The sequence below is a fragment of the Myotis lucifugus genome, unplaced genomic scaffold (genome assembly GCF_000147115.1).
Source record: "Myotis lucifugus unplaced genomic scaffold, Myoluc2.0 scaffold_34, whole genome shotgun sequence".
NCBI classification, from domain to species: Eukaryota; Metazoa; Chordata; class Mammalia; order Chiroptera; family Vespertilionidae; genus Myotis; species Myotis lucifugus.
Genome location: NW_005871082.1, coordinates 821,417 through 847,946, shown reverse-complemented (window position 1 = coordinate 847,946; position 26,530 = coordinate 821,417). Strand labels below are relative to the sequence as shown.

Below are 26,530 nucleotides of genomic sequence, written 5' to 3'. Positions count from 1 at the left end.
TGAAGGCTAACCCCTATTTTGTAAAACTACTGTTTGGAATTCTCTGCTATTCTTTAGACGGCCTCTTATTCTAAAAAAAATAACTTTGCTTTCTAGCCTGCTTTAGCCTGCTTGAATAATGAGGAAGATAAACTTAGCTGTCTGACCTTGTAGGCCAGAGACTAGATACGCCCATACTCTCAATGTCATGCCAGGTGTATTTTTTAATTGGATAGAACTGTGTAGTTTTCAAGGCCACCAGCAAGATAACCACTAAGCACACATAGGGCTGGCTCTTTAATAAAAAGGGAAGTTCTGCTTGTAGCTTTGCTTAGAATTTGAATTCATTTTCTCTAAGCCCACCGCGGTGAATAAAGTGTAACTCCAAACTCTCTGAGCATTGCTTGATTTATTCCGGTTCTCTGTAACATATATGCATATGCATATGTATATGTATATACACACATACATATATATGTGTATATAAATTTCAGAGAGAAAAGGAGAGGGAAAGAAACATCAATGATGAGAATCATTGATTGGCTGTCTCCTGCACACCCTACACTGGGGATCGAGCCCGCAACTGGGGCATGTGCCCTGACCGGGAATCCAACTGTGACTTCCTTGTTCATAGGTCCACGCTCAATCACTGAGCCATGCTGGCCGGGCTCTTGGAGGGTTTTAAATCCCCCATTACGGTCTGGAATCTCACATTTGCAAGATGCTGAAGAAACCCCTGAGCCTTTCTACAGCTTCACAGGGCCTAAGCAAGACATTTTACTGGGTTTGGTCTTCACCCACAACCTGTTGAGCAGGTGAGACACAGAGTGATCTACTTCCCATCCTACTATCATATCTGGGCCACAAAAATTAAGAGAAGCTACCCTTGTTCTATTGTTTAAGGGAACTGACTCGACACATGGATTATCCATGTGACTGTAAGCAAATGTAAAATCTTAAGTCATAAAGATGTAAATTGTAAAACTGCTTATGTAAATTCTGGTAAGCAAAGGTAAAAACCTTACCCCAAAACAGCAGCCAAAAAAAAAAAAAAAAACCAATGTTGGTGAGAGATTTCAGTATTGATTACTCCTAACCTTCTATCTCCCGCCTATGCCTCTCCCATGAGCTTCAATTTTAGTAATCATGAAAATAACTACCATTTATTGAGTACTTACTCTACGTTTAGCACAAGTTTAAGCACTATACATTGAAACTCGTTCCCAGTCGCATGAGGAAGGTCCTGACTCCATTTTACAGGGGATGACATGGAGGCACCGTGGCGAGCCCTTTCCCCAGGTGCCTCCCGCGAGTCGGGTTGCAGGATTGAATGGCCGGCGTGGAATTCTAGCCAAGCAGTACGGCTTCAGACTACACTTCCCACTCGGCGACACGCAACCTCCTCTGTCCAGCACATTCCAACTTAACTCCTCTCCCTGCCACCCGCTTCTCCTACATTCTAACCACGAAATCCGCCAACGTTGAAACCTGGAAGCCATTCCTCCCGTCCCCTCACCGGGTGCTCTACCGCCTTTCAAGACATCACGAAAAGCTGTCGATTTTGTTTTGTTCACATCAATGGGTCCGACCTCCCTTCTACCACTCCCCTAGTTCAGCGCCTCATCTTTGAGCTAAATGACTGAAACTGCCTTTCAGTTCGTCTCCTCGCCTCCCATCCTGCCCCTTTGAATTCATCCCCCGCACCGCAATCAAATCAAACCCTTCTCAATGGTAAATCTTAACGTTTCCGAGGAACAGCCTTTCCACTAAATCACCCCGATGGGCAGGAGAGCGTGAACACGCGCCCCAAAAGCTCAAGGGACATCCCTACACGGTTACTCGCAAGCATGTCCTGCTCCTCGGTGAGCGCAGAAGCGGACCCAGCCTCCTAAGGCGGCCACCAGCGGCCGCAGGGCTGCGCCGAAAGCAGAGCTCCGGGGAGTCACTTGGACCCGAAAAGTCCGCCCGCCACGTCTCCATCACTCACTTGAAGAGGCGGTCCAGGGGATTTTCCTGACAAAGGCCACGGGCCGACTGCTACTGGCCCGCAGGGCCATAGCGGCCCTCGCTGCCGACGCCGCCATCTTCAGCTTGAGGGACCTCGGCGACCTGAGGTCACGACCCCGGAAAAACCTGCCGCCGCCAGAGCACGGGAATCTGCTTCCGGGTCAGAGGGGGCCGGGCAGCGAGATGGGGAAGATGGCGGCGGCCCTGGGCTCCGTGGCTACGCTAGCGACAGAGCCTGGGGAGGACGCCTTTCGGAAGCTTTTCCGCTTCTACCGGCAGAGCCGCCCCGGGACCGCAGACCTGGGCGGGGTCATCGACTTCTCGGCGGCCCAGGCGGCCCGCGGCTCGGGGCCCGTGGCCCACAAGGTACGGAGAGGGGCGGGCGCGCCTCGCCGACAGCTTGCCTCGCTTCCTGGGGGGTTTTCAGTGCCCTCCTCACCCCTTTCCGCTTCCAGACTGGAGGTGATTGAGCGACCCCCGCCCTCCGCGGGCTCGGAGTTGAACTGCCCACGAAACGTCCCTCTTTGGCGATGAAGAGCTCTGCCGCTGGTTTCTCCACGTGGCTATTCGTGGCGGTGCCCTGGGTCAAAAATGCCTGGGAATGGGTGTTTATTCCTTCCATTAGCTGTCCACTTGCCTTTCTACTTCGATTTGGGTTAAAAAAAAACACAACCGTAAACCGTGTTCGTAGACGTTAAGGTAGCGCTCAGCAGTTTTGAAAAACCCAACCACCCGAATAATCCCCGAGCTGAGAGGGATCGCTGTGGTCCTGAAAACCGGCACCGGTCTTGGCTGAGCCTCCTGGGAAGAAGGCGTTCAGAGGTTATTCAGAGGTCATCTCTCCAAGTTGAAAGGGAAGGGATAACGAGTCTAAGCATCATCCATTATTTCTACCTTTGGGCGGGGCGCAGGGTGCACGGGGAGAATCACAGCTCCAGTGTAATGTGTATTTCCTTTGCAGTTACTTTAACCCTTGAGGATGCCCGATCCCATAATTTGCCCTTGGCTGGATGAGGCATTCTTTCCAAGCTTAGTAATAGTTCTCAGTAAGGTTGGAATGCCACCATACCACCAGTTTGTCCGGAACTCAGCTTCTTAAGAAGCTTCACTTGTTAGCAGAAATGGTCTTAGAGTTGTCAGAACAACATACAGAAAGTCTGCACCCCTGCAATGATACAGTTGATTCATGGGAGAGTCCCTCAGACCCTTACTCGGCTACTTTTGCCCATAACTTGACCATCATACATACTTTTAGAATTAAGTCACCTGAGAAGGAGACATTGTGTGTAGCACGTACCTAGAACAGTACCAGTAAGTACTCAATAAATACACTATGGAGTAATAAAAACTTTGGTATTTAGTTACCCAGCTCAAAACATATTGAAAGTAGCAACTTAGAGAAGAAAGTTACTATTTAAAGACACCTAATGAGAGCAGTGGAGGAAGTAATGGCAACAGTTTGGCAAGGGATGGGGGCGGGGGACAACAGAAAAAAATTTTAAAAGGTCAGGATTGCCCTAGCCAGTTTGGCTCAGTGGATAGAGCTTTGGCCTATGGACTGAAGGGTCCCATTCCGGTCAAGGGCACATGCCCAGGTTGCAAGCTCGATCCCCAGTAGGGGGCCTGCAAAAGGCAGCCAATCAATGATTCTCATCATTGATGTTTCTTTCCTCCCTTCCTCTCTGAAATCAATAAAAACATTTAAAAAGAAAATCTCAGGGTTTGGTTCAGTTTAGCATATGATATTTTAGGTCCTTTAGGGTGTTGCTGAATTACAATACACTATTAAGTATGGTCTATTTAAGAAATCACAAAATGTTTAAAAACATTTTATCAACCTTTAGGTACCTGGAAAAGTTAGCTTGGTCAGGACTCTCAGAGAGTTCCAGATAGCCATTTTATTATGCAGACTAGTTAAACACCAGCCACTTGTTGGTATTTTGTCTGGAAATCTCCACACTTGGTGAAGTTAATAGGATGAGAGATAACATCTTTTTGGAAGAGATCATTTGATGTATTCTAAGGCAAGCCAGACCTAAGTTTATTCATGGAAGATTAAAGTTGTTTTTTTCTAAATGTCTCTACTTTAGTGACTGCATTGGATCTCTTAACCAATTTAATGAGCCATCTATAAGATGCCCTACATGCAATTAAAACTCCCATGAGCCCCTGAAAAACTTAATCCCTAATTAATTAACAAAGACAAAAGGTTACAAGTTTCAATTTGAAGTTTTATCTAAAAGATGCAAATAGCCAGGCCGGTGTGGTTCAGTGGTTGAGCATAAATCTATGAACCAGGAGGGCATGGTTCGATTCCTGATCAGGGGGCATATGCCCGGGTTGCGGGGTCAATCCCTGGTAGGGGGCATGCAGCAGGCAGCTGATCAATGATTCTCTCATAATTGATGTTTCTATCTCTTTCACCCTCTCCCTCTCTGAAATTAATTTTTTTAAAAATTTAAATAAATAAGCAAATAAAAGAGAATACATATTGTACTTTTAACAAGCAGGGTTCCTAATGTTTTATTGACAGATTGTATGGTTAGAGTACTCTCTTTCCATTCTCACCCTCCCCAGCCTGGTGTTCCTCATAGCTCTGTTTAAACACCAACTGTAGCCCTAGCTGGTTTGGCTCAGTGGACAGAGCGTCAGCCTGAGGACTGAAGGGTCGCGAGTTCGATTCCGGTCAAGGGCATATGCCTGGGTTGTGGGCTCGAACCCCAGTAGGGGGTGTGCAGGAGGCAGCCGATCAATGATTCTCTCTCATCGATATCCTATCTCTCTTCCCTTCCTCTCTGAAATCAATTTTATATTAAAATAAAAATAAACACCAACTGTATACAAATGCCTCAGAAGCATTATTAGCCCTAACGGAAGTAAACAGCATTGTGACTCAGGGTATTCCAGCACACCAAACACTAGAGTCCTAAAAGAAATCACAAAGGTATGATATAAGAAAAGGTAATCTTTAAGGCAAAAATCAGCTTCTTATTACTACTTATCTTAATTCTATATAGCTCTCTAGTGTTTGTTAGTATATGGATGAGGAAACTGAGGCTCTAAGAAGTGACTTATCTAAGTCTTATATCAAGTAAGTGATGGGACTAAGTTTAGGATCCTGGACTTAAGACTCCTAACTTTGCCCCATACCAGAAATATCTTTAGAGCTTTGAAGTTCTCAGATTTGATCTGTAAAATAACTTTAGCCCTCTAACTTGTTTCCTTCCTGCCAGGTGGTCAGATCTCAGCTGAGTGTGTCCTCAGTCAGTGACCACGATGCACACAGAGCAGGACTTCAGCCGGTCAGCAATTGGCGAGCTTATGGACTGGAAGGCTATCCTGGTGAGTGCAGCTGACCTACAAGGTGAATTCAATCATTTATCTAATTTTAGAAGAGGAGCTAGTAAATACACAAAAGAAGAACAGCAAACACACAGAAACATTCCACTCTCCAACCCCTCCTAAATTCTGCCTCATCTAAGATTTCCATTTATGTAGCACTCCTAAAGGACAGAACAGGAGTCACTAGTGCTGCTTATATTGCACACCAGGTACAAATGAAAAATAGGACATTAACTCTGGGCTTCCTGCCACAACTCTCTGAACACCCACCTACTCTGGCAGAAGAACCACTTTGAGTGATAGAATAATTAATAATGGTCACTCCAGACTGGCTGGCATTGCTCTGTGGTTGAGTGTCAACCTATGAACCAGGAGGTCATGGTTTGATTGCCGGTCAGGCCACATGCCGATGTTGCAGACTGGATCCCCAGTGTGGGGTGTGCAGAAGGCAGCTAATCAATGATTCTCTCTCATCATTGATGTTTCTATCTCTCTTCCTCTCTGAAATCAATAAAAATATATTTTAAAAAATAAAAATGTTCACTCCAGTCACAAAATCCCTGTATTCCCAAATGGCATAACAACAACTTAAAAATTATTGGTATCATCAAGGCTGAACATTTGAAAAAAGAATTACAGTAATGAGATCAAAAGTCCTAAAATTTTAGTGATATTGGGTAGCTCACTTTGCAGATAAAGTAATAAGATTAATTATTATGAACTATTCAGAAGATATGGAAATGCTTTATTTGGCCAAGTAATCTTACATCTGTCATCTTGTTTCTTTCTCGAGGACATAAAGTTAACATTGCATTTGTGATTTCAAGTATGGATTAAAAGCAAGTGATACCCCTAAAAAGAAATATTAATTTTTGTGCTAAGGGCCAGGTCTATATTATAGCTCTTAATATAGTATGACCACTAAAGTATTTGTTAATAACGTCGGAAGGTGTAACAGCTTTTTAAAAAATGGTTTGGGTGGGTTTTTTTTTTTTATGTCTTGATTTTGAGAGAGAGAGAGAGAGAGAGACATCTGTGTGAAAGAGGAACATCGATCGGTTGCCTCCCTCACGTGCCCCATCCAGGAGCCGAACCCACAACCTAGGTATGTGCCCTGACCAGGAATTAAACCCACCACATTTCAGTGTACAGGACAGTGCTCTAACCAACTGAACCACACTGTCCAGGCTGGAAAGTGTAACAGCTTTAATACATCCTATATAAGGCCTCATGAACTTTAGTTCTGTATTAAAGAACTAAAGATGATCTTATGACTGAAGTCACAGAGGAAACAATCAATTGGCCTTTACATATGAAAGCATTGCTCCCCGTGAGTTTAGGTAAATGAGCATGCGTCACCATCGGTCTTTTAATCACTTTGTTCTTGAAGGCTGCCCTTTACCTTTCAGACCTAGCTCCTGCTTTCAAGGCCATGTTTCTGTAATTGTGCCTTCTTCCCTTAACCAGTTGGTCAGGCTACAAGGTTGTCAACCCTTCTTTGGTTTTCTTTTCTTCAAATTGGTGTCCTTGGTTTTCTAGGATTTTACACTTAAGCGACATCATTTAAGTTGGTACCTAAATGTGTCCCTAGAGTCTTTATTCTGATTTCCTAGCCATTATAAGCTGCATTTAATAGAATTATAATAATGTCCAAAACATGGGGGGTGACAGTCTCTTCTTACTCTGACTTGATTGGAAGGATTGTGTTTACTTGTGGATTCTATTAATTCTGAAGGAGCCTGGGCACACCACATCTTGTCCTTATGAGAGTGAGCAGGAAGATCATGGTTCTGAAGACTAGAAACTGAATCTGGGGAAGAGTAGACTTGAGGGGGAACATGACAGTGTCGAACATTTGAAAAGTGCACAAGAAGGGATGGGAAGTAGTGCATACTAGTGGTTAAGGCCTAGGTTCTGACTTCATGTCCTGGCTCTACTATCTACTATTATATGACCTTGGGCAAGTTTCTTAAGTAGTACCCACTTTATAGTGAGTTTATAGTGAGGATTAAATAAGAGTATCCTAGTAAAATGCTTAGGTCAATGCCTGGCACATAGTAAATAGTCATTAAATGTTAGCTGTAAAACTTGAAGTATTAATCAAGAAGAAGTAAAAGCTAATGTGGGTTTGCTCTGTGTGTCAGAACCTAAGGCCAATTCATGAACATTTGAAAGAGGCAAATTTTAACTCAGTGAAAGGATGACAATAGTTGTCTGAAATAGACTGCCTGAAAAGGTATTAAATTTCCTATCACTATTCAGGCTTGGACTAGGTCAGGGTATTGTTCCTTTAATCTCATATTTGGGGGCGGGGGTGTGCTGTAATCTTTTCTTTTTACATGGTGATAGCATGGTAGATTATTGGGGGGTTTCATATCTTTTTTCTTTCAAAATAAATACAGTCCTGTCACTCTCCTAAATTATTTGGATAATTTTACGGGTACATGAAATGCAAAAGTGACCTCCACATTTATAAGCAAGTATTCTCATTCCTGTCCTCCAACTTTAGAGAAAGAAGAGTTCCTTCAACTCAGCCAGTCCCTTCACCTCTGACCCCACTTTCTTTCACCTCCTCTGGCTTTCAAGACCTTGCTCTGTTCCTTTCCACACTTTCATTTTTAGCCACTTCTCTTCAACTGGCTCTTTCCTCACAATCTATAAGCATGCTTCAGTCTTTTTAAACCCTAAAATCCATAAACTCTCCCCTTATTTCTTTATTCTTTGACTACTCCTCAGCCTTTGTTTCTTTTCTCAACCAGGCTTTTAAAAGATATTATCTGGTCAGAGGGGATGGGGGTTGAGGAGCTCAGTGAAAAAGGTGAAGGGATTAAGCAAAACAAAACAAAACAAATATTCATAGACACAGACAACAGTTTGGTGATTACCAGAGGGAAAGGGGGCTGGGGAGAGGTAAAAGAGGGGAAATCGGGGAAAGATGGTAATGGAAGGAGACTTGACTTGGGGTAGTGAACACAATACAATATACAGATGATGTATTGCAGAATTGTACACCTGAACTCTATATAATTTTATTAACCAGTGTCACCCCAATAAATTCAATTAAAATTAAAAAATATATAAGACATTATCTGTATTACTGTCTATTGTCTTATCTCCAGGTATTTCACGAAGGATAAAATTTTTTATCTCTTTATCTCTGGTTCTTAAGAAAGTGCACAGTGTGTGTCTGTTGAATCCTTGCCATGCATAGGATTCTAGTTAAATGTTATTATTGCTCTTTTACAAAGGAGAAAAGTGAGGTGAAATTACTTTCAAGGTTATAAGGATCTTCTCAGCATACATGCTGTAGGTATTTGCATCGTGCCATATTGAGCAAATGTACATACCATATTCCTTCCCTGCTATATTAGTCAGGAGGCAGAAATCACACCAATTATTTTAACTGTGATAATTTATAGACTCATTAGCCAGAAAATAGAAAATGGAAAGGGCAAAAAGGGCACACTGAAATATCAAAGGTAGTAACTGCAGAAGCAGCCACCACCTCTGTACATGGTGACACAGGGTGAAAATTTGAGGGGTGACTTTGGCGGTTTCAGTTCTAAAGTTTGCTTTGGGATAATACAAATGATAATTGTGGAATGTTTGTTTCCCTTGAGAGTAACCCCAAAAGCCAAAGGTATTTGCATAATGGTAGATGGCTAGTGATCATCAAACTTAACTTTTTACTAACTTGAAGGAATTCCTCTTCCTCTAAAATTGGAGAATAGGAATGAGAACATTTGCTTGTAAGAATGGAAGCCACTAGAACAGGGGTGGGCAAACTTTTTGACTCGAGGGCCACAATGGGTTCTTAGACTGGACTGGAGGGCCGGAACAAAAGCATGGATGGAGTGTTTGTGTGAACTAATATAAATTCAAAGTAAACATCATTACATAAAAGGGTAGGGTCTTTTTTTTTTTTAGTTTTATTCATTTCAAACGGGCCGGATCCGGCCCGCGGGCCGTAGTGTGCCCACAGCTGCACTAGAAGCATGAGCAAAAGAAGATGGAAAGTAAATATAAAGTAGAGGGTATAAGGAAGTCAGCAGAAGTAAACTATCTGAATAACTGATGGAGAATTTCCTCCTCTCCTTTCTTTCCCACCCATCTTTTATATAGGTTTTATTTTCATCCCAAACCCTTTCCTCCCAGGTTACCAGTGGCACTGGGTGAAGCAGTGCCTTAAGTTTTATTCCCAGAAACCTAATGTATGTAACCTGGACAAACACATGACTAAAGAAGATACCCAAGATCTATGGGAACAGAGCAAAGAGTTTCTAAGGTAGGTTTTATCAATCACAATAAAATGTTAGCATTCAGCTCAAGTCATCACAGATCTTTAAAGGAACTATTTTATAACAATGCAATGAAAGTAACTGGCCTGTTTATTTTTCCCTCATTTCCACACAAATGCAGCAAAATTATGTTCTTCCCTCTGGAACATTTGGGCAGATGCTTTGACAATTATATTAAACTATAGGCCCGGTGCACAATATTCGTGCACTGGGGGGGGGGAGGGGGGCTGTCCCTCAGCCTGGCCTGCGCCCTCTCTCAGTCCTGGATGCCTTGGGGGATGTTGCCTGCCAGCTTAGGCCCGATCCCCTCAGCCGGATTCCCCTATCCCTCTCGCAGGCTGGGACCCCTTGCACCTTACTGCCTGCCTGCAGCGGAAGTGGGAGAGGCTGAGCCCGGCTTCTGGCTGAGCAGTGCTCCCCCTTGTGGGAGCCTACTGACCACCAGGGGGCAGCTCCTGTGTTGAGCAAGTGCCACCTGGTGGTCAGTGTGTGTCATAGCAACCAGTTGTTTTGCTGTTTGGTCATTTACATATTAGGCTTTTATTATATAGGATTGAGATCCATTTCAAAGGTTTGCTAATCATAGCTTAGATATCAAGTTCATCCTCAGTAATCATCAGATAATCCATTTTCATTCACCTTCAGCCCTTTTTTCTACTTAAAATGAGTTCCTGTGAAGACTGGTATCCTGGCAAAAAGTAGCATTGAAAGCTCTTCTGCTCTTCTAGACAAAATCAATTCTAGCAGCTGTTTTATGGTAGGTCAGTTGTTCTTCATGAGAACTAATGTTTATACCTTAATGTTGTTTCAACATTCCTTCATTCCACAAATATTTCTTATGGGCCAGTCATGTACCAGGCATGATGCTGAGCATTGGCGATACAAAGATAAGTAGGCCACTGTCCCTGTATTCAGGAATGCATCATCTGTGGCAGGAACTCAATATGACCAGGAATAATTATAATAGAGCTCAGCAAGAAAAATGCTGTGAGGGCCAGAAGAAGAAATAATTCTTTCAGGCAGGAAGGAGGTGTCAAAGAATTAAAAAATGATATTTTTAGTTCATTGTCTTCCTTTTCCCCTGTCTATTTGAACTGGGTCTTCAAAAATGACTAGGAGTTTGGCCAGTCAGAAAAGCAAAAACACTGTTTTGGGTACAGAAAGTTGCCTTCAAAAAGAGGTAATATTTTAAAAAGTAAGTTCTGTGAGATAGGAAGGAGCACAGGATGTGTGCATTTATTCAACAATTATTGAGTTTCTGCTATGTGTCAGATAACTGTGTTTAAGTGTTAGAGATTCAAAGACACTTCCTGCCTTTCAGGAATTTGTAGGTAGTCAAGGACAGAGACATTTATATATATAAAAGCCAAGCAACCAGAACAACCAGTCACTATGACGTGCACTGTGGCCAGCCAACCAGCCCGATCGGGGGTGGAACCAGCCAACCAACCTCCCACAGCGCCTCCCCCTGGCCTGCCCAGCCCAATCAGCCCCAATTGGGGCAGGCTGGCATCAGGCCTCAAGTAACCATATAATGTAATTTGGCATGTACAGGAATCCTATATAACAAAAAGCTAATATGGAAATTAACCGAACAGCAGAACGACCAGCTACTATGACGCGCACTGACCACCAGGGGGCAGATGCTCAACGCAGGAGCGTCCCCTGGGCCTAAGCCGGCAGGCAGACATCCCTCTCCCAGTCCAGGGCTCTCGTCGTCTGGGACCCCTTGCTTCTTACCGCCCGCCTGCAGCGGAGGCAGGAGAGGTACCCACCACTGCCGCTGTGCTCGCCAGCCGTGAGCCCGGCTTCTGGCTGAGCGGCACTCCCCTTATGGGAGCACACTGACCGCCAGGGACAGCTCCTGTGTTGAGTGTATGCCCCCTGGTGGTCAGTGTGTGTTATAGCAACTGGTCATTCTGCCATTCGGTCGATTTGTATATTAGGCTTTTATTATATAGGATTATGGGAATGGTCAGTTAGGAAGCTAGATTGAGGTAGATTATGGAAAATGCTTCCTGGAAGTCATGAATAGAATTGTCAAGAGGAGAAGCAGAAAGAGAATGTTAAGACCAGATTACAGTAGGTCCTCGGGTTACATCGGAGATCCATTCCTACGGCGCGATGTAATTTTTGCCATAAGTTGGAACCCACCTACATAAGCACCTACGTCACTCACATGGAGCACATACACAGCAGTAATGAAGTGAAACAGTAAAAAAAATTTAAAAGAAAGATAATTCCTGACCTTTACTTGTAAATAAATAAAAAACAAAGCACATATGTACATATGTCGAAATGACAGAACTTTTTTTATATATATATAAATAAATGGGAGATGGGGATGTATCCACAAAATGACATACGTCGAGTCCAACATAACCCGAGAACTGTCTGTATAAAGGGTTTAGTGCTATGTAAAGCACTGGTTCTAGAATCAGATTGCCTAGGTTCAAATCCTGGTTCTGCCATTTAAAAGCTTTGTAAACTTGAGCAAGTTTTTGTTTTGTTTTGTTTTGTTTTAATAATTCTTTATTGTTGAAAGTATTACATTTGTCCTCCTTTCCCCCCATTGACCTCCTCCAGCCCACCCCCGTCCCCCTGCCCAGGCCTTCAGCATCTTACTGTCTGTGTACATGGGTTATGCATATATGCATACAAGGTCTTTGGTTGAACAAAACATAGAATTGAGGTGCCCTAATTTTGTGAACAGACCTATTTTTGCTTCTAAGTTCAAGTATTTCTTATTCATTTTCTACTTAAAAGTTTCTTTTTCCCTGACCATAGAAACGTAGAAAGTTTCTATGGTCTTTCTATGGTCCTCCCCATCCTTCTTTCCCTGCCTTCCCTCTGAGACTCCTCACTCTGTTCCATTGAGCAAGTTTCTTAACTTTTCTTTTTTTTTTAAATACATTTTATTGATTTTTTACAGAGAGGAAGGGAGAGGGATAGAGAGTTAGAAACATCAATGAGAGAGAAACATCGATCAGCTGCCTCTTGCACACCCCCTACTCAGGATGTTCCCGCAACCAAGGTACATGCCCCTGACCGGAATTGAACCTGGGACCCTTCAGTCCATAGGCCAATGATCTGATCTATCCACTGAGCCAAACCAGTTAGGGCAAGTTTCTTAACTTTTCTGGGCCTCATAGTAATCCTTTCCTCATTTGATAATGTGAGGATTAAGATAGTATGTGAGAAGTCCTAGAACAGCCTCTTAAGACTCTATACCAGTTTTGTGTGTTCTATTTGTAGTTTAATGGTTCTAATGGTGCGGTTTGAGTGAAATTAGTCAAAGAGAGCTTAGAGTTTGTTATTAAACCAGCCTGTGTTTTCAAATAATTGGGTTTTTTTTCCTTGTGACAACAAATTCCAGTTGTCATCTTCTAAGATAGGTCAGACGAGTCTCTAATAAATCATTCTGTAAACAATAGTGAGATAGTTCTTTTGTCTAATAAATTATAAAAAATAAAAAATGTTAAAGTCATACCTTCTATTGTCAAGGGTGGAAGAAATTGATATGCTCAGACATTGCTGACAGCATTAAAAATAGATTCGGGACTGAGTTCTTCTGTCACTGCCTGATAATGTGTTTGTTTCCTCATCTGGGAAACAAAAGGATTGTACTGGATAAGCCATTTGAGGTGGTAGAATCATGGTCAGTTAGGGTATATGCCAGCTGGACAGTAATGCCAGCATTCCCCATGTTCCCAAAGCACATCAGAAAGTGAGGGGGCTCTGTCGTTTAAAAATATTCCCTTATAGATTCTGATTATTTACCATGTCATCCACATGGAGAACCACTGAACTAGGGCACCTCTAAGGATCTTTTCAACTTTTAATTTCAACTTTCTACGTTTCTATGGTCAGGGGAAACGAAACTTTTAAGTAGAAAATGAATAAGAAATACTTGAACTTAGAAGCAAAAATAGACTGTTCACAAAATTAGGGCACCTCAATTCTGTTTTGTTCAAAATTTATTGTCGGAATAATGTAGCTAGAGATTCTTTTTTTTTTTTTAAATATATTTTATTGATTTTTTTACAGAGAGGAAGGGAGAGGGAGAGAGAGTTAGAAACATCAATTGAGAGAGAAACATTGATCAGCTGCCTCCTGCACACCCCCTACTGGGGATGTGCCTGCAACCAAGGTACATGCCCTTGGCCGGAATCGAACCTGGGACCCTTGAGTCCGTAGGCCAACGCTCTATCCACTGAGCCAAACCGGTTAGGGCTAGCTAGAGATTCTTAACTAAGAGTATAATAGTTAGGTGTAAACATCTTCATTGCCGCATTGTCTATAAGAGGGAGGAAATGAAAAACAACCTAAGTGTCAACAGGGGGTCAGGTAAATCAGGTATGATATACCCTAGCAGCAGAATGCAGCTACTACAAAATCTTCCAGCCCTCTAGCAAATCTAGTAGGGTCTGCAGTTACAATGAATAAAATCACTTCTAAGCATATCCATCACTACCACCTTAATCTAAGCCGCCACCATTTCCCGGTGTCTGTTCCTGTGCCTCTTCAATCTGTTTTCAGTGTAGAAATCATGTACAGCTTCTCGTCAGCAGTACCACAATTCGTTTCTGATGCAAACCATCAGAGTTAAGCCGGGACATCGCAAATTATGGGTGTGGTCCCCAACCAAATTGCCCTCACCAGCCACAGGTTTGGGAGATCCCCAAGTTACCCACACTTCTGACCAACTGGTTACAGATTTAGGGGAGTTCCCATGACTCAGGTTCAGTAGCTCTCTTGAACCATTCATGTACCTATGATTACAGTTTTATTATAAAGGTTACAAATCAGGACCACCCAATGAAGGGACACACAGGGCAATGTCTGGAAGGGTCCTGAATGCAGAGCCTCCATATCCTCTTCCCATGGACTCAGCATGGGTCACCCAGGAAACTCTCCCAGGCCTTAGTGTTCAGAGTTTTTATTGGGTTTTTACTGCTTAAGCGTGATTGGTTGAATCATTAGTCACATAGTTGAACTCAATTTCTGGCTCCCACCTATCCCCTGAGGTCTGGCTAATTAATTTCACTACTCAAAAGGCTCAATCCTCTAATCAGATGGTTGGTCTTTCTAGCAGGACAAGCCTACATCATGAGTCATTTTAGCATAAACTCAGGTGTGGTCCTGGGACCCAAGTGAATAACAGAGACATCCTGTCTCCCTAGGGTTTAAAAGCCTCCCACATATCAAGGACAAAGGCCAGTCAAATTCTTTGTTATACATGTTAGGTGGCTCAGGAGGCGGAGGAAATAAAGAGAGCCGAGTAAAAGAAAGAAAAGGAAAGGTTTATTCTGCGTCCCGGGCGACCCACGGACCCCAAAGACAGGGCCCACAGGGAGGGGGGGCTTTGTTTTATACTGCGGTTGGGTGAGGGGCGGGGACATGAACTGAGGAAGTCCCCGCCACAGGGGGTCAGCAGGGTATTTAGGAAGGAGCCAGTATCTGTGTGGGGGTCGTGTGGATTCCAGGGAGAAGCCGGTATCTGTGGTATCTGTGTCTGGCACGTTGATCTGTTAGAAATTCCAGGGGGGTGGGGTCCATTACCTCATCACACGTCTGCATGTATCCGATCCTGGGCTCTCTCCGACCTAACATAACAATCTCCAAATACTTAGAAAAAAATCAGAAGTCATTACCATAGCCTACAAAACCTAGATGATTTGGCCCCCAGCCATCTCTCCAATCTCATCTCCTACCATTCCTTATTTATTCTCCAGACATACTGGCCTCCATTCCATTCCTTAAACACAGCAGGGTCTTCTGCCTAGAAAGCTTTTTCTTTAGATAACCAATGGCTTGCTTCCTTCAGGTCTTTGTTATAATATCACCTTATGAGAGATGATTTCCTTACCATTCAATTAACAATAGTCCTCTTTTCCCTCCTCCTTTATCCCCTTGCCCTGTGGCTTTATTCTTCAGTGCATGGTAGTTAACAAATATTTATGGAATTAATTAGTTAATGGATACTTTCTTATACCTTTTGGATTTTGTGAATATATTATCTAATAAAAAATAACTTTAAAGAATAAGTCAAGCCCTGACCGGTTTGGCTCAGTGGATAGAGCGTCGGCCTACGGACTCAAGGGTCCCAGGTTCGATTCTGGTCAAGGGCATGTACCTTGGTTGCGGGCACATCCCCAGTAGGGGGTGTGCAGGAGGCAGCTGATCGATGTTTCTCTCTCATTGATGTTTCTAACTTTCTATCCCTTTCCCTTCCTCTCTGTAAAAAAACAATAAAATATATTTTTTAAAAAAAAGTCAAGAGGAAATATAAACTTAAATAAAGCAACTTTGTTCCATAAGCTTATAAAATGCCTTGTATCCATTTTTTTATGTGTGAAAGCTTTTTTAATTGATATTCTCAATGTGGAAGCAGAACTAATCCTTTCCCTTTTCTACTCCTTTAAGACTTTGTTATGGAGCTATTATAGCATTTGTTATAGTGAATCCAGTCATGGCTCAAGGAAGCAAGAGCTCTGGATGAAAAAAAATAAATATAAAAAATAAAACCCAAAAAATGTGCTGTTAGAAGCCAAGATAGGAATATGTTTCCAGACTAAGAGAAGAGCCAACCATCTCCATAGGCCTAGGATTTGACAATTACCACTTAATTTAAACTAAGAAACTAGTTTGGGTAGAGAGGTGTTAGCAAAAGTCAAATTGCAGGAAATGGGGGAGAGTGAGGGTGGCAAAAACTGAGTACATTTAGAAAAGTTTGATTGTAAAGGGAAAGAGATATGGGGCAGAGGAAAGCAGGGCATAGACAGACTTGAGTTTTTATTGGGGTTTTATTGCTTAGGTATGGAGAGGTCAAGTTGGAAAGCTGGCCTTTGTGGAAAGAAGTGGGACCACTCCACTGCTTCCCCAGGAGGGAAGGATGGAGTAAAGATTGTGAAACGTTTAGAAGTGTAGGGGAGGAAAATTGAAATTGTTCACTGGATCATTTTGTTACCAGAAAAAATGCCTCGTCTCCTCTTGGTGTTCATGGGAGTGGGGTTCTTGGGGTACCGCTGGAATAAGCATTTCCGGAGGGCCCTACAGAGGATGAGATATGATAGACAGCTTTAGTTTTGTGGAATTATACCCCTGAATTTCCAAAGTCCCATTACCCTTAGTCCAATCATGGAAGAAGTATAGCTGGGATTTCACTAGAGCTGAAATCAGAGCCAGTGTCCAGAGTTTCCTTTCCAAGTTGGAGCCGGGTCCAGTTCAGCATCAGGCTAGTTGCAGTCCATTAGTCCATTGCGTGTGAGGGTCCGCATGGCCATGGGCCACACAGGAAAGCCAAGCATGAGCCATGAGCCAAGTGTGCCAAGAGGAAGCAAGAGTGAACTTCTTCCTTCACTCCTATCCCAAATTTCAGTGTGCTTGCAATGGCCATGCCCATTCTGGCTAATCATCTCTGTCCCCAGGTGTGACAGGCAAGTACCTTCCCTATGTCATCCCAACTTTACTGGACATACATCTATTTTCCCTTCGTTGGATCCCTCCCCTGGTGTTTTGCAGGGGACGTGCCTATATGTCTGCCCTTCCCTTCGCTCCTTCCTTATTACTAATAACTAGCTAATTACAACAGTATCAATTTCGTCAGACTGCTGTTCTCAGTGTCCTAGAAGGGAATAAGGACTGAGAACTTGAGATGAATGGTGAAGGTTCAAAGCAGAAGGCAAAAGATTAGATAAGACTAAATATTTGCAAAATAGCAGAAGGATGTTAGCAATTAAGATAGAATTTGATGTTCATTTGCAGTGATTGACCAGTGATTGACCGGGAGATTCAGGTTGAGAAAGGAAACGAACTGAAAGCACTCAAATACAGAAAAAAAATGGAGTTCTAGGGACAAGAGATGGAACTTTGGGACAGAAAGCAGTGGTTATGGAGGGAAATATTCACAGTTGTGAAAGATAAAATTCCCAAGCCTGTAAAAATAAAAAAAAATACCTGTCAGGATTTTAAAGGGTTTTTTGTTTGTTTTGTGTGTTTTTAATAAACAACTTTAGACTTTTTATGTCCTGAGTACTTTTGTTTTCACAGTGATTCACTAATGTCCCTTGAGGCAAGAAAAAAAATACCAGTGCTTAATTTTGACACCCAAACTAGCCACTGCACAGAGAGTGGACAAGCAGGACAGGAGTTTATTTCTACAGTTAGGGTTTGGCTGAAGCAGTGCTGTGCAACATGATTGCTGAGAGAAATGCCAACACTTACCTAAAGCACTTACCCATGACAGAAAGTGAGCAAAATGCTGTGTGGGCACATTCACCAGGGAAGAAGGTGACCAGTCCACCCATCCATCATCCTGCTAGTACCTGGAGGAGCAGCAGGGGCAGGGAGCATAGCATTTCTGTTGGCAGTAAGAACCAATAATTAGGGACACACTTGCTTGAAAACATTCTTTTAGATGATTGGATAAAGATTTAAAGTTAGGTTAGGTGCCAAAATATTCCCTGCATTCCTATGGGTGGATATGGCAGCTCTGTCGGCACTGAGGCTTCTTGGTCGCCTTGTGTTTTGTTTTATGTTTTTATTGATTTCAGAGAGATGAAGGGAGAGGGAACAATAGAAACATCAGTGATGAGAGAGAATCAGCTGCCTCCTGCACACCCCCTATTGGGGATGGAGCCCTCAACCTGGGCATGTGCCCTGACTGGGACTCGAACTGTAACTTCCTGGTTCATGGGTCAATGCTCAACAATTGAGCCACACTGGCCAGGTGTTTTTTAATATTATATTCTTGGTTAACTCACTTTTCTGTTCTAATTTCCCCTATCGAGACCTTGGCTAACAGCTTATTCCATAGAATACAAAAATTTGGATTCTAGGGTCCATACAAACAGCTATTGCTGCCATTTACGATGAATATATCTTAATAAATCCTCTAATTTTTGCAGATATAAAGAAGTGAATAAACGGAGACCCCGAAGCTTACTTGAGAAACTGCGGTGGGTAACCCTAGGCTACCATTATAACTGGGACAGTAAGGTATTCAAATTTTCTTGCTAATTCCATTATTTTCCATTTTTATGCTTCTTGGGCACACATAGGGGGATTTCTTCCTAGCCAAGCTTATAATATCATATTACCTATTTTAGGTAGCATCTCTCTTATTTATTCCCTCCTAAAATCCCCTTGATACAGTATCTCAAGAGACATGGATAATTTATCAAGAGAAAATTTCTTTTTCATATGCCCTCACATTATGTTATTTTATCAAAGACTATCCGTGTTTTCTCTAAGTAGGTTTCAGGGATATTGATTTTTTTTAATACTATCCTCAAGAGCAGTTGTCAATTATAATCTTTATTTCCATTGTTTATTGTTGAGCATTTATTTTCTATGTAATATCTTCCTGGAATAAAAGTGGATCCCTATACTTCTGGTGTTCTCATCAATTCACAAAAGGACTTTCAGAATCTAAATACCACTGCCTGCTACATAAGGTCTGAGCAGGAGAGAGATGGGAAAGAATGTCCTAAAATTAACAAAATCTCATGGTTGTGTGTTTTTGTTTTGTTTTGTTTTGTTTTGTTTTGTTTTGTTTGAGGTAGTTTTTTTCCTGACCTCTGTGCTTCACAGAATGCCTCCTTTATCAGTGGCAGCGCAGTGCCTCTTGTCTCAATGAGATATTTGCCATCAAGTAAAAAGACTAATTCTGAGAGTAAACTGAATAAAACAGAATGGAATAGACCACCTTGCTTCTAACCAGTTACTTTCTAAAAGCTCTATAGTTTCAGTCAACCCAGCTTATTAACAAGTATATTAGCTGATCAAAATAATGATGTGTTGCCCAAAAATGTTCATTATAAAACTCTTATGTTTTAGTGATGCCAAGTAATGGAAAACTAGATAACTGTTTTTGGGGAAATGGCCATATGATTATCTTCAGGTTAGACAATCTGGGTTTGAAGTGTACCTTCAACAAGGATAGTACCTACCTTGATGGTAGTTGTGATAATTAAATTATTAATGCCTGTGTAGTGATTACAACAGTACCTGGCTGTTCTAAGCAGTTAAATGCATTAACAATAAATGTTAGCTGATTGTTTTTTATATTATTTTTATTGTTGACATTGTTCTTCTCCAAGAACCTCAAAATGGGCCTCATTTACTAAGAAAAACATGGAGTGAAAATTATCAAAAACTGAGTAATCAGAGAAGAAAGAATAGTGCATAGACAGCTTGGAGAGGGTTCACGCTCAAAAGAAGTAATTATTTCATTATAGCATAGGTGATGTAGTGCTAGAATAGCATGATTTATTCATCCATATTTTGAGGCATCCGGTAATCTAATAATGAGCCATTCAAAATATGGATGACTGAATCATGCCATGCTAATATTACATGTAGGCGGGATGATTTTTAAGTGGTAATTAATCTTATAGCACAGTTTTTTACTTTCCTGAGATCATTGTTTATTTTTCTTATTTTCCCTACTTTTATTAAAGAAATACTCAGCAGATCATTATACACCTTTCCCTTCTGACCTGGCTTTCCTCTCAGAGCAAGTAGCTGCTGCCTGTGGATTTCAGGGTTTCCAAGCAGAAGCAGGTATCCTGAATTACTACCGATTAGATTCTACACTGGGAATTCACGTGGACAAATCTGAACTAGATCACTCCAAACCCCTGCTGTCATTCAGGTAAGTTAGTTCTGGGGATTTGGTATTATGTTTTATCAGCTCATTCCATTTTATAAAGCATTTTTGAACTAAAATAAAATAAAAACATTAAACTTAAAAAAAATGGCTGGACTCTATAATCTTTCACTTCTGGGTATTTTAACAATGCATCATAAGTAAAATTAGCCTAATCCTTTAAGAATCATGGCCAAATTACAGTTAATATTTCTGTTTAAGATGCATGGAGTCTGCCTTTTGTAATGAGAGGTATCGTAAGTGTCAGTGGAATAGGCAAAGAGAAGGCCATACATCTGTTTTGGAATAGAGAAAAGCAAAGCACAAAAGCCTGAACAGCTTACTCCTCTTGTCTCCCTAAGCATAACTTTAAATTTGTGCAAAGTACTGCCCCTGATTCTAACTGAGAACGTGCCTGAACAGAATTTTTTATTATTACCTTATCTTTAAAGTGAACAGGAGTGATAAATACAGTAAAGAACTTAAACACAATAGTCCCCTCTTATCCACAGGGGATACATCCTAAGACCCCCAGGGGATACCTGAAACTACAGATAATACCAAACGGTACATATGCTTTTTTTCTCTATACATGCATACCTATGATAAAGTTTAATTTATAAATTAGACACAATAAGAGATTAACAATAACTAATAAAGTAGAATAATTATAACAATACGTTGTAATAAAAGTTATGTGAATGTGGTCTCTAGTTTCATGGGAGCCTTGCTGAAGTCTTTGTATAGGCTCAGTGCTTTGGGTGCAACACACTGCTGTTGATCAGAACACATTTTCTGTTCATGACTTCCACCCACAAATCTGATGTCTTTTTCATCTTAACTACACACTTATCAGGCACTGTGGCGGTAACTTTTGCAGTTTGAGGTGCAACAACAGAACTAGCACAAAAGTCTTTTTTGTTCTTCACTAGTTCACGGATAGATTCATTCTGACTGCATATCTTAGCAACAATTCTTTTTCTTTCCTTAAGTCAAGACTTTCACCTTTTCACTTAAAGGAACCACTATATGGCTTCTCTTGGTGTATCTGAATTGCCATCATCACTATTGTTCTTTGGAGCCATTAGTAAGTAAAATAAGGCAGAATGGCATGCAATTTAAAACTTATGAATTGTTTATTGAATAGTTTATTTCTGGAATTGTTTATTTCTATTTAATATTTTTGGACCACGGTCAGCCACAGGTAACAAACTGCAGGAAGTGAAACTGGATAAAGGGTGACTACTTTAATTTTATTGAAAGACTTGAATCTTACAGAATCATCAATAAAACTTATATGGGTAATATTAAAACTAAATTCTTCCCTCCCAGGCTGGTGTGGCTCAGTTGGTTGGAACATTGTCCTGTACACCAAAAGGTGGTGGGTTCAATTCCCAGTCAGGGCACATACCCAGATTGTGGATTTGATCCCCGGTCGGGAGTGTACTGGAGGCAACTGATCAATGCTTTGTTGTTGTTTTTTTCTCTCTATCTGCCTGCCTGTCTCACTCCGTCTCTCTTTCTCTAAAATCAATTTTAAAAACAAAACAAAAAAAATAAATTCTTCCCAGACTGGTGGGGCTCAGTTTGTTGACGTGTCCTCCACTACACTAAAAGGTCTCAGTTTCGATTCCCGGCCCAGGCACATACCTAGGTTGCAGGGTTTTTCCCTAGTTGGGGGGCGTTTGATATCTCTCTCTCTCTCTCTCTCTTTCTCCCCCACATCTCTCTAAAAATCAATAAATCTGTCCTCAGGTAAGGATTTAAAAAAAAAAATTCTTATTTTGCTTATTTAACTGCTTCATATTTTATTTCACCATAATCCTGTGGGCTATAAGTCTAAGTAGCAGATCATGGATTGGTCACTTATAGACACAAACCAAAAGGAAAGGATCATAGCACAGTTTAAAAAGGAAGATTTTACCCCAAAAAAGGGAAGATTTACAATTAATAAGTATCAAGTTGAAATTAGAAAATAATGCAATTAGCAATAACTTTCCCTACATGGTTAGTAATAGAAACTTACTGTCTTGTATTGTTTTACTTATTTTTTTTGTAGCTTTGGGCAGTCTGCCATCTTTCTCCTGGGTGGCCTCAAAAGAGATGAAGCCCCCACAGCCATGTTTATGCACAGCGGTGACATCATGGTAATGTCAGGCTTCAGCCGCCTGTTGAACCATGCAGTTCCAAAGGTCCTTCCAAGTTCACAGGGGGAAAGTCTGCCCTGCTGCCTAGAAACACCTCCCCCAGCTGTCCTCCCCAGGGACTCGGTGGTAGAGTGCTGCTCCATGGAGGACTGGCAGGTGTGCGCCAGCTACTTGAAAACTGCTCGTGTTAACATGACTGTCCGACAGGTACTGGCCACAGACCAGGACTTCCCTTTGGAACCCATGGAGGAGAATAAAAGAGGCATCACCACCGAAGGTTTCTGCCATCTGGATGACGAGAAGAGCCACGTAAAGCGAGCGAGGTTAAACCCTGACAGCTGAGACTTGGAGTGTAAATGACCATGCTGTTGTATTGCATTGACTTTAGCACCAAGACAAGCCAAAAACAGAGACAAGGAAGAACTCATCTTGATCACACTGTTGCCTTGGAACCCATTCTGGCTAGTAAACTGACATCACATACATGCCTGCCTAACCAGGACTGGACCAGACAGGTGTTCAGTCCTGCTCAAGCAGTAATGTATGTGAAGTCCAAGGAGGTGTGACATTCCACAACAGCCTTCTCAAGCCCCTGCCATTACCTCTGAGGGAGGTAGAAGTGAGTTTCCATGTCTGTGGAGTCTTTAAATATCTCACATTTTATTGATGGGAAACCTAATAGCCCTCCTACCACCCCATCTAGTGATTTTATGATAAAATTGTGGTTCCATGAATCAACCATCCATCTCACTTCATTCTTCCAATTAACATCAAATCTTTTCATCTTCCATCTTTTCTGGCCTTCTTGCTGTTGGCTTTTAAATGCAATTTTAATTGTTAGACTAAAAAAATCCAAGGATGTCCTGTAACTCTCTTCTCCGTGATTAAACTTACTCAATTTTAAATTAAAGATCTGTATCTGTCTTTGAGGGTTAGTGTATCTGGGATTAGATTTTTTTCTATTTCTACTTGCTGTATTATTCTCACTGTTGAAGCCCCCTAGCTGTTGAAGCCCTGCCAAGCATGTCAAACTCGTGATCTGCCGGCCACATGCCTCATTTATGTAAAGGAGATATGCAGCCTACCAGCTGCAAGCTTCACATGCTTGCACTATCCTGCTCTGCCCTAGGTATTCTTTGGGGCTGTCTCAGAGGAGAGAATATTCCTTGGTGTCCCAGTCACTGCTGTCTCTCTTTGATTGCAGACAACTTAGAAAATACATGAAAGTGTGAGTTTTAATCTCTGTACCCTCACCAACTCAACTCACTATACCCTAAGCTAAATTACTGTACATTTCTTTGGACCACACCATTTTACCAGTGTTTATGTGTGTAGTGTGCACATGTACAGAAAAGGCTAGGTCTTTAATACATAACATATATTCCAAATTCTCTATAGTGAGCATAAATTACTCTTTTGAAAAAGGCCTTTGTGATGTTTTTTTGTTTTGTGGGGTTTTTGTAAAATATATTTTTATTGATTTTAGAGAGGAAGGGAGAGGGAAAGAGATAGAAACATCAATAATGAGAGGAATCACTGATTGGCCGCCTCCCACACACCCCACATTGGGGATCAAGCCCACAACCCAGGCATGTGCCCTGACCGGGACTCAAACTGTGACCTCCTGGTTCATAGGTCGATGCTCAACCACTGAGCCACGCCACCTGGGCTTTTGAGATGTTTTGAAGGCAGGCACACACTGAGCTCAGCAGCAGCACCTTTGTAAAGTGTCCACCCACCTTTCTAAACGTGCTCTCATCAATTTTGTTCCCGTCTGAAGCCCTTTCAGTCTCTGATCTTCCAATTGCTTTAAAATATGTCTGGCTAAGATGGATCCTCTCACCCCTCTTGCTTATCTCAGAGCTTCTTGCCTGTTTCTAGCACCCAACATCGGGTTTTTCCTAGAAGGGTCCCAGGCCCTCAGTGAGACATGGACGTGTTGCTGAACAGGACAGGCTCGGCAGGACTTGGTTCACATGTTCTAATATTCCCAGTTCCCTTTTCACTAAAATAAGCTGGTCTTATCCTTTTCTCTTTTCCCCTAATCTAAAAGGTTGTTGATTACAGTAGGGAAAAAAAATAAAACCCTAATACCCTAAGTGGATTCGACTAAGACAAATTAGAATGGTAATGAGGCAGAAAGGAGCCTGGGGAGTGATTATTGATCTCAGCGTGACGGGCGAGAGGAGCTAGGCAGGAAAACCTCTCACCTGTTTTCTTCTGTTTCAAAGGTAACAGTGGGAGAAAAAGCAATGCAAGTCTATTTTCTTAGCCTGGGTAGTAAATTTTTATTGATACTCCTTTTGATCAACTATCCTATCCAAATCTGAGCCCTCATGGGGCAGAGTTTGTTAGGTCTCAATTTGTTTTATTGGTAAAAACAGAGTTCTTAATAAGATAAAATGATACTGTCGATGGAAAGTGAAATAGAGTGGTTATCAGGAAAGCTAAGTTTTAATAACACCTCCAATACTTACCTGTGTACCTTGAATAAGTCACTCAACTGAGGCCCAGTTGACCTTTTTTGAGCCACAGTTACTATTTTTAAGACCCAGTTTGTAAGGAGGTTTTACCAAGTAATCCTGTATTACATACCAGCTCTGCAATGCTATCATTTTAAAATGAGAAATTAATTTCAGATTTTGGATAAACAGCAAACAAAGCTACCCCATGGGCAAGATTTTTGGCAAGGAAATCAACCAAAGGATAGGAAAGGAAAACAAAATGAACTTTTTAGGAAAACAATAGCCAGTATAAACATGTGAAAAGATGCTAAACTCACTAGTAGGGAAATATAAATTAAAGCATGAGATACAAATTTGTACCCATTCATTTGGCAAAATTAAACTACAATCTCTCAACTCCTCTATCACTCACACCCTATTTCTAGTCACCTCACTGTTACTGCACTGGCCCAAGCCACTATAATCTCAACTACATTATTGCAATACCCGCCTAACTGACTTCTTCCATGCTTGTCTCCACTGCCTACTCATAGTTTGTTCTTAACATAGCAGCCAGAGTGAGGCTGTTAACACCCAAGACAGATCATGTCACTCATGCTCAAAACTTTCTAATGTCACTCCTCAGTCGGAGTTGAAGCCAAATCCTTTCAGTTGCTTGCAAGTCCCTACCTAATCTGACCTCCCTGTTTCCTCTTGGTTCTTTCACCAACTCCGTTCAAGCCGCGCTTCCTCCTTGCTGCACCTCTGAACATCCCAGCACATTCCTAGCCGAGCCTCTGCACTAGGCTGTTTGTTTCCTTTGCCTAGAACACTCCTCAAGATTTGCACTCATGTCCCTGAAGGGAGGCTCAAATATTGACTATTCCAAATCTCAGTCCCACTGGCATTCCTAATTTTCTTTACCATATTGTATTTTTTTCATAATATTTATGACAAAATTCTACATAAGTGACAAAATAAGAAAAGAATGCTTTTTAAAAATTTATTATTGAAAGTATTACATATATCCCCTTAGAAAATTATGCTTTTTAAGAGAATATGATAAATGATAATTAGTGTTTTCTTCTACCAGGCTATAGGTGCCACAGGGATAGATGTGCCCTAGTTTTCTAGAACAGTGACTGGCACATAGTAGTTGCTCAATACATATTTGTTGAATGGATGGATGTCCAGTGTTGGTGGGATGTGTGAAAATGGGCACTCATTCACTACTGTGAGAAGTAAATTGATAAAGTTATTTGGAATGTAAATTTATAAAGCTATTATCAGTGTTTAGCTAAATTTTGACCCAGGGATTTTAGGTATTTTCCCTATGGAAATGCCTAAACAGGGACACAATGAAATGTGTAAAAAGATGGTCATTATCATGTTGTTCATAATAGTGGAAAACTGGAAACAACCCAAATTTTAATCAGTGGGAAAAGAGTTATTTAAATTATGTTCATACATTCTATGGAATATTAATACGATGCAGCCCTTTACAAGAATGTACTGACATGAAAAGGGCTCCAAGATGCACTGGTTATTGAAAAACATGAAATGGAAGATTATATGTATAATGTAAAAACTATGTAAAACTATTATGTAAGTAAAAAAAAACTAATATGTAAAAACTAAACAAGACTATTTTCTGAATATGCA

General features: G+C 41.5%; 2 protein-coding genes across 6 annotated transcripts in view; one reads left to right on the top strand and one right to left on the bottom strand.

Moving 5' to 3' along the window:
• The window catches only part of SLIRP (SRA stem-loop interacting RNA binding protein), an 8,654-nt gene extending 6,447 nt beyond the window's left edge, over positions 1 to 2,207 (bottom strand). Inside the window, exon 1 of the mRNA XM_006086959.3 lies at positions 1,967 to 2,207. Coding sequence (XP_006087021.1) covers positions 1,967 to 2,063 — 97 coding nt within the window. The 5' untranslated portion in view covers positions 2,064 to 2,207. The remainder of the gene's footprint in view (positions 1 to 1,966) is intronic.
• ALKBH1 (alkB homolog 1, histone H2A dioxygenase) lies at positions 2,167 to 26,507 on the top strand. Of its 5 annotated transcripts, XM_023752491.1 has the most exons (7): positions 2,260 to 2,352; positions 2,442 to 2,840; positions 5,220 to 5,350; positions 9,451 to 9,613; positions 18,536 to 18,626; positions 20,090 to 20,283; positions 22,337 to 26,507. In XM_023752491.1, the coding sequence occupies exons 3-7, from the start codon at positions 5,263 to 5,265 to the stop codon at positions 22,764 to 22,766; spliced, it is 966 nt and encodes a 321-aa protein (XP_023608259.1). In that variant the 5' UTR covers positions 2,260 to 2,352; positions 2,442 to 2,840; positions 5,220 to 5,262; the 3' UTR covers positions 22,767 to 26,507. The 5 variants fall into 5 exon arrangements, with proteins under 5 accessions (XP_006087023.1, XP_014309714.1, XP_023608259.1 ...); XM_006086961.3 differs by lacking the exon at positions 2,442 to 2,840 and having other exon boundaries at positions 2,167 to 2,352; positions 5,220 to 5,328; XM_014454228.2 differs by lacking the exon at positions 2,442 to 2,840 and having other exon boundaries at positions 2,215 to 2,352.
• Positions 26,508 to 26,530: the final 23 nt, after the last annotated feature.

Bases quoted from the DNA above. Each gene is read 5' to 3' on its own strand.
- ALKBH1 (XM_006086961.3), top strand. From the start codon at position 2,170: ATGGGGAAGATGGCGGCGGCCCTGGGCTCCGTGGCTACGCTAGCGACA. The intron at 9,614-18,535 runs GTAGGTTTTATC...TAATTTTTGCAG, and splicing joins CAGAGCAAAGAGTTTCTAAG to ATATAAAGAAGTGAATAAAC. The intron at 20,284-22,336 runs GTAAGTTAGTTC...TTTTTTTTGTAG, and splicing joins AAACCCCTGCTGTCATTCAG to CTTTGGGCAGTCTGCCATCT.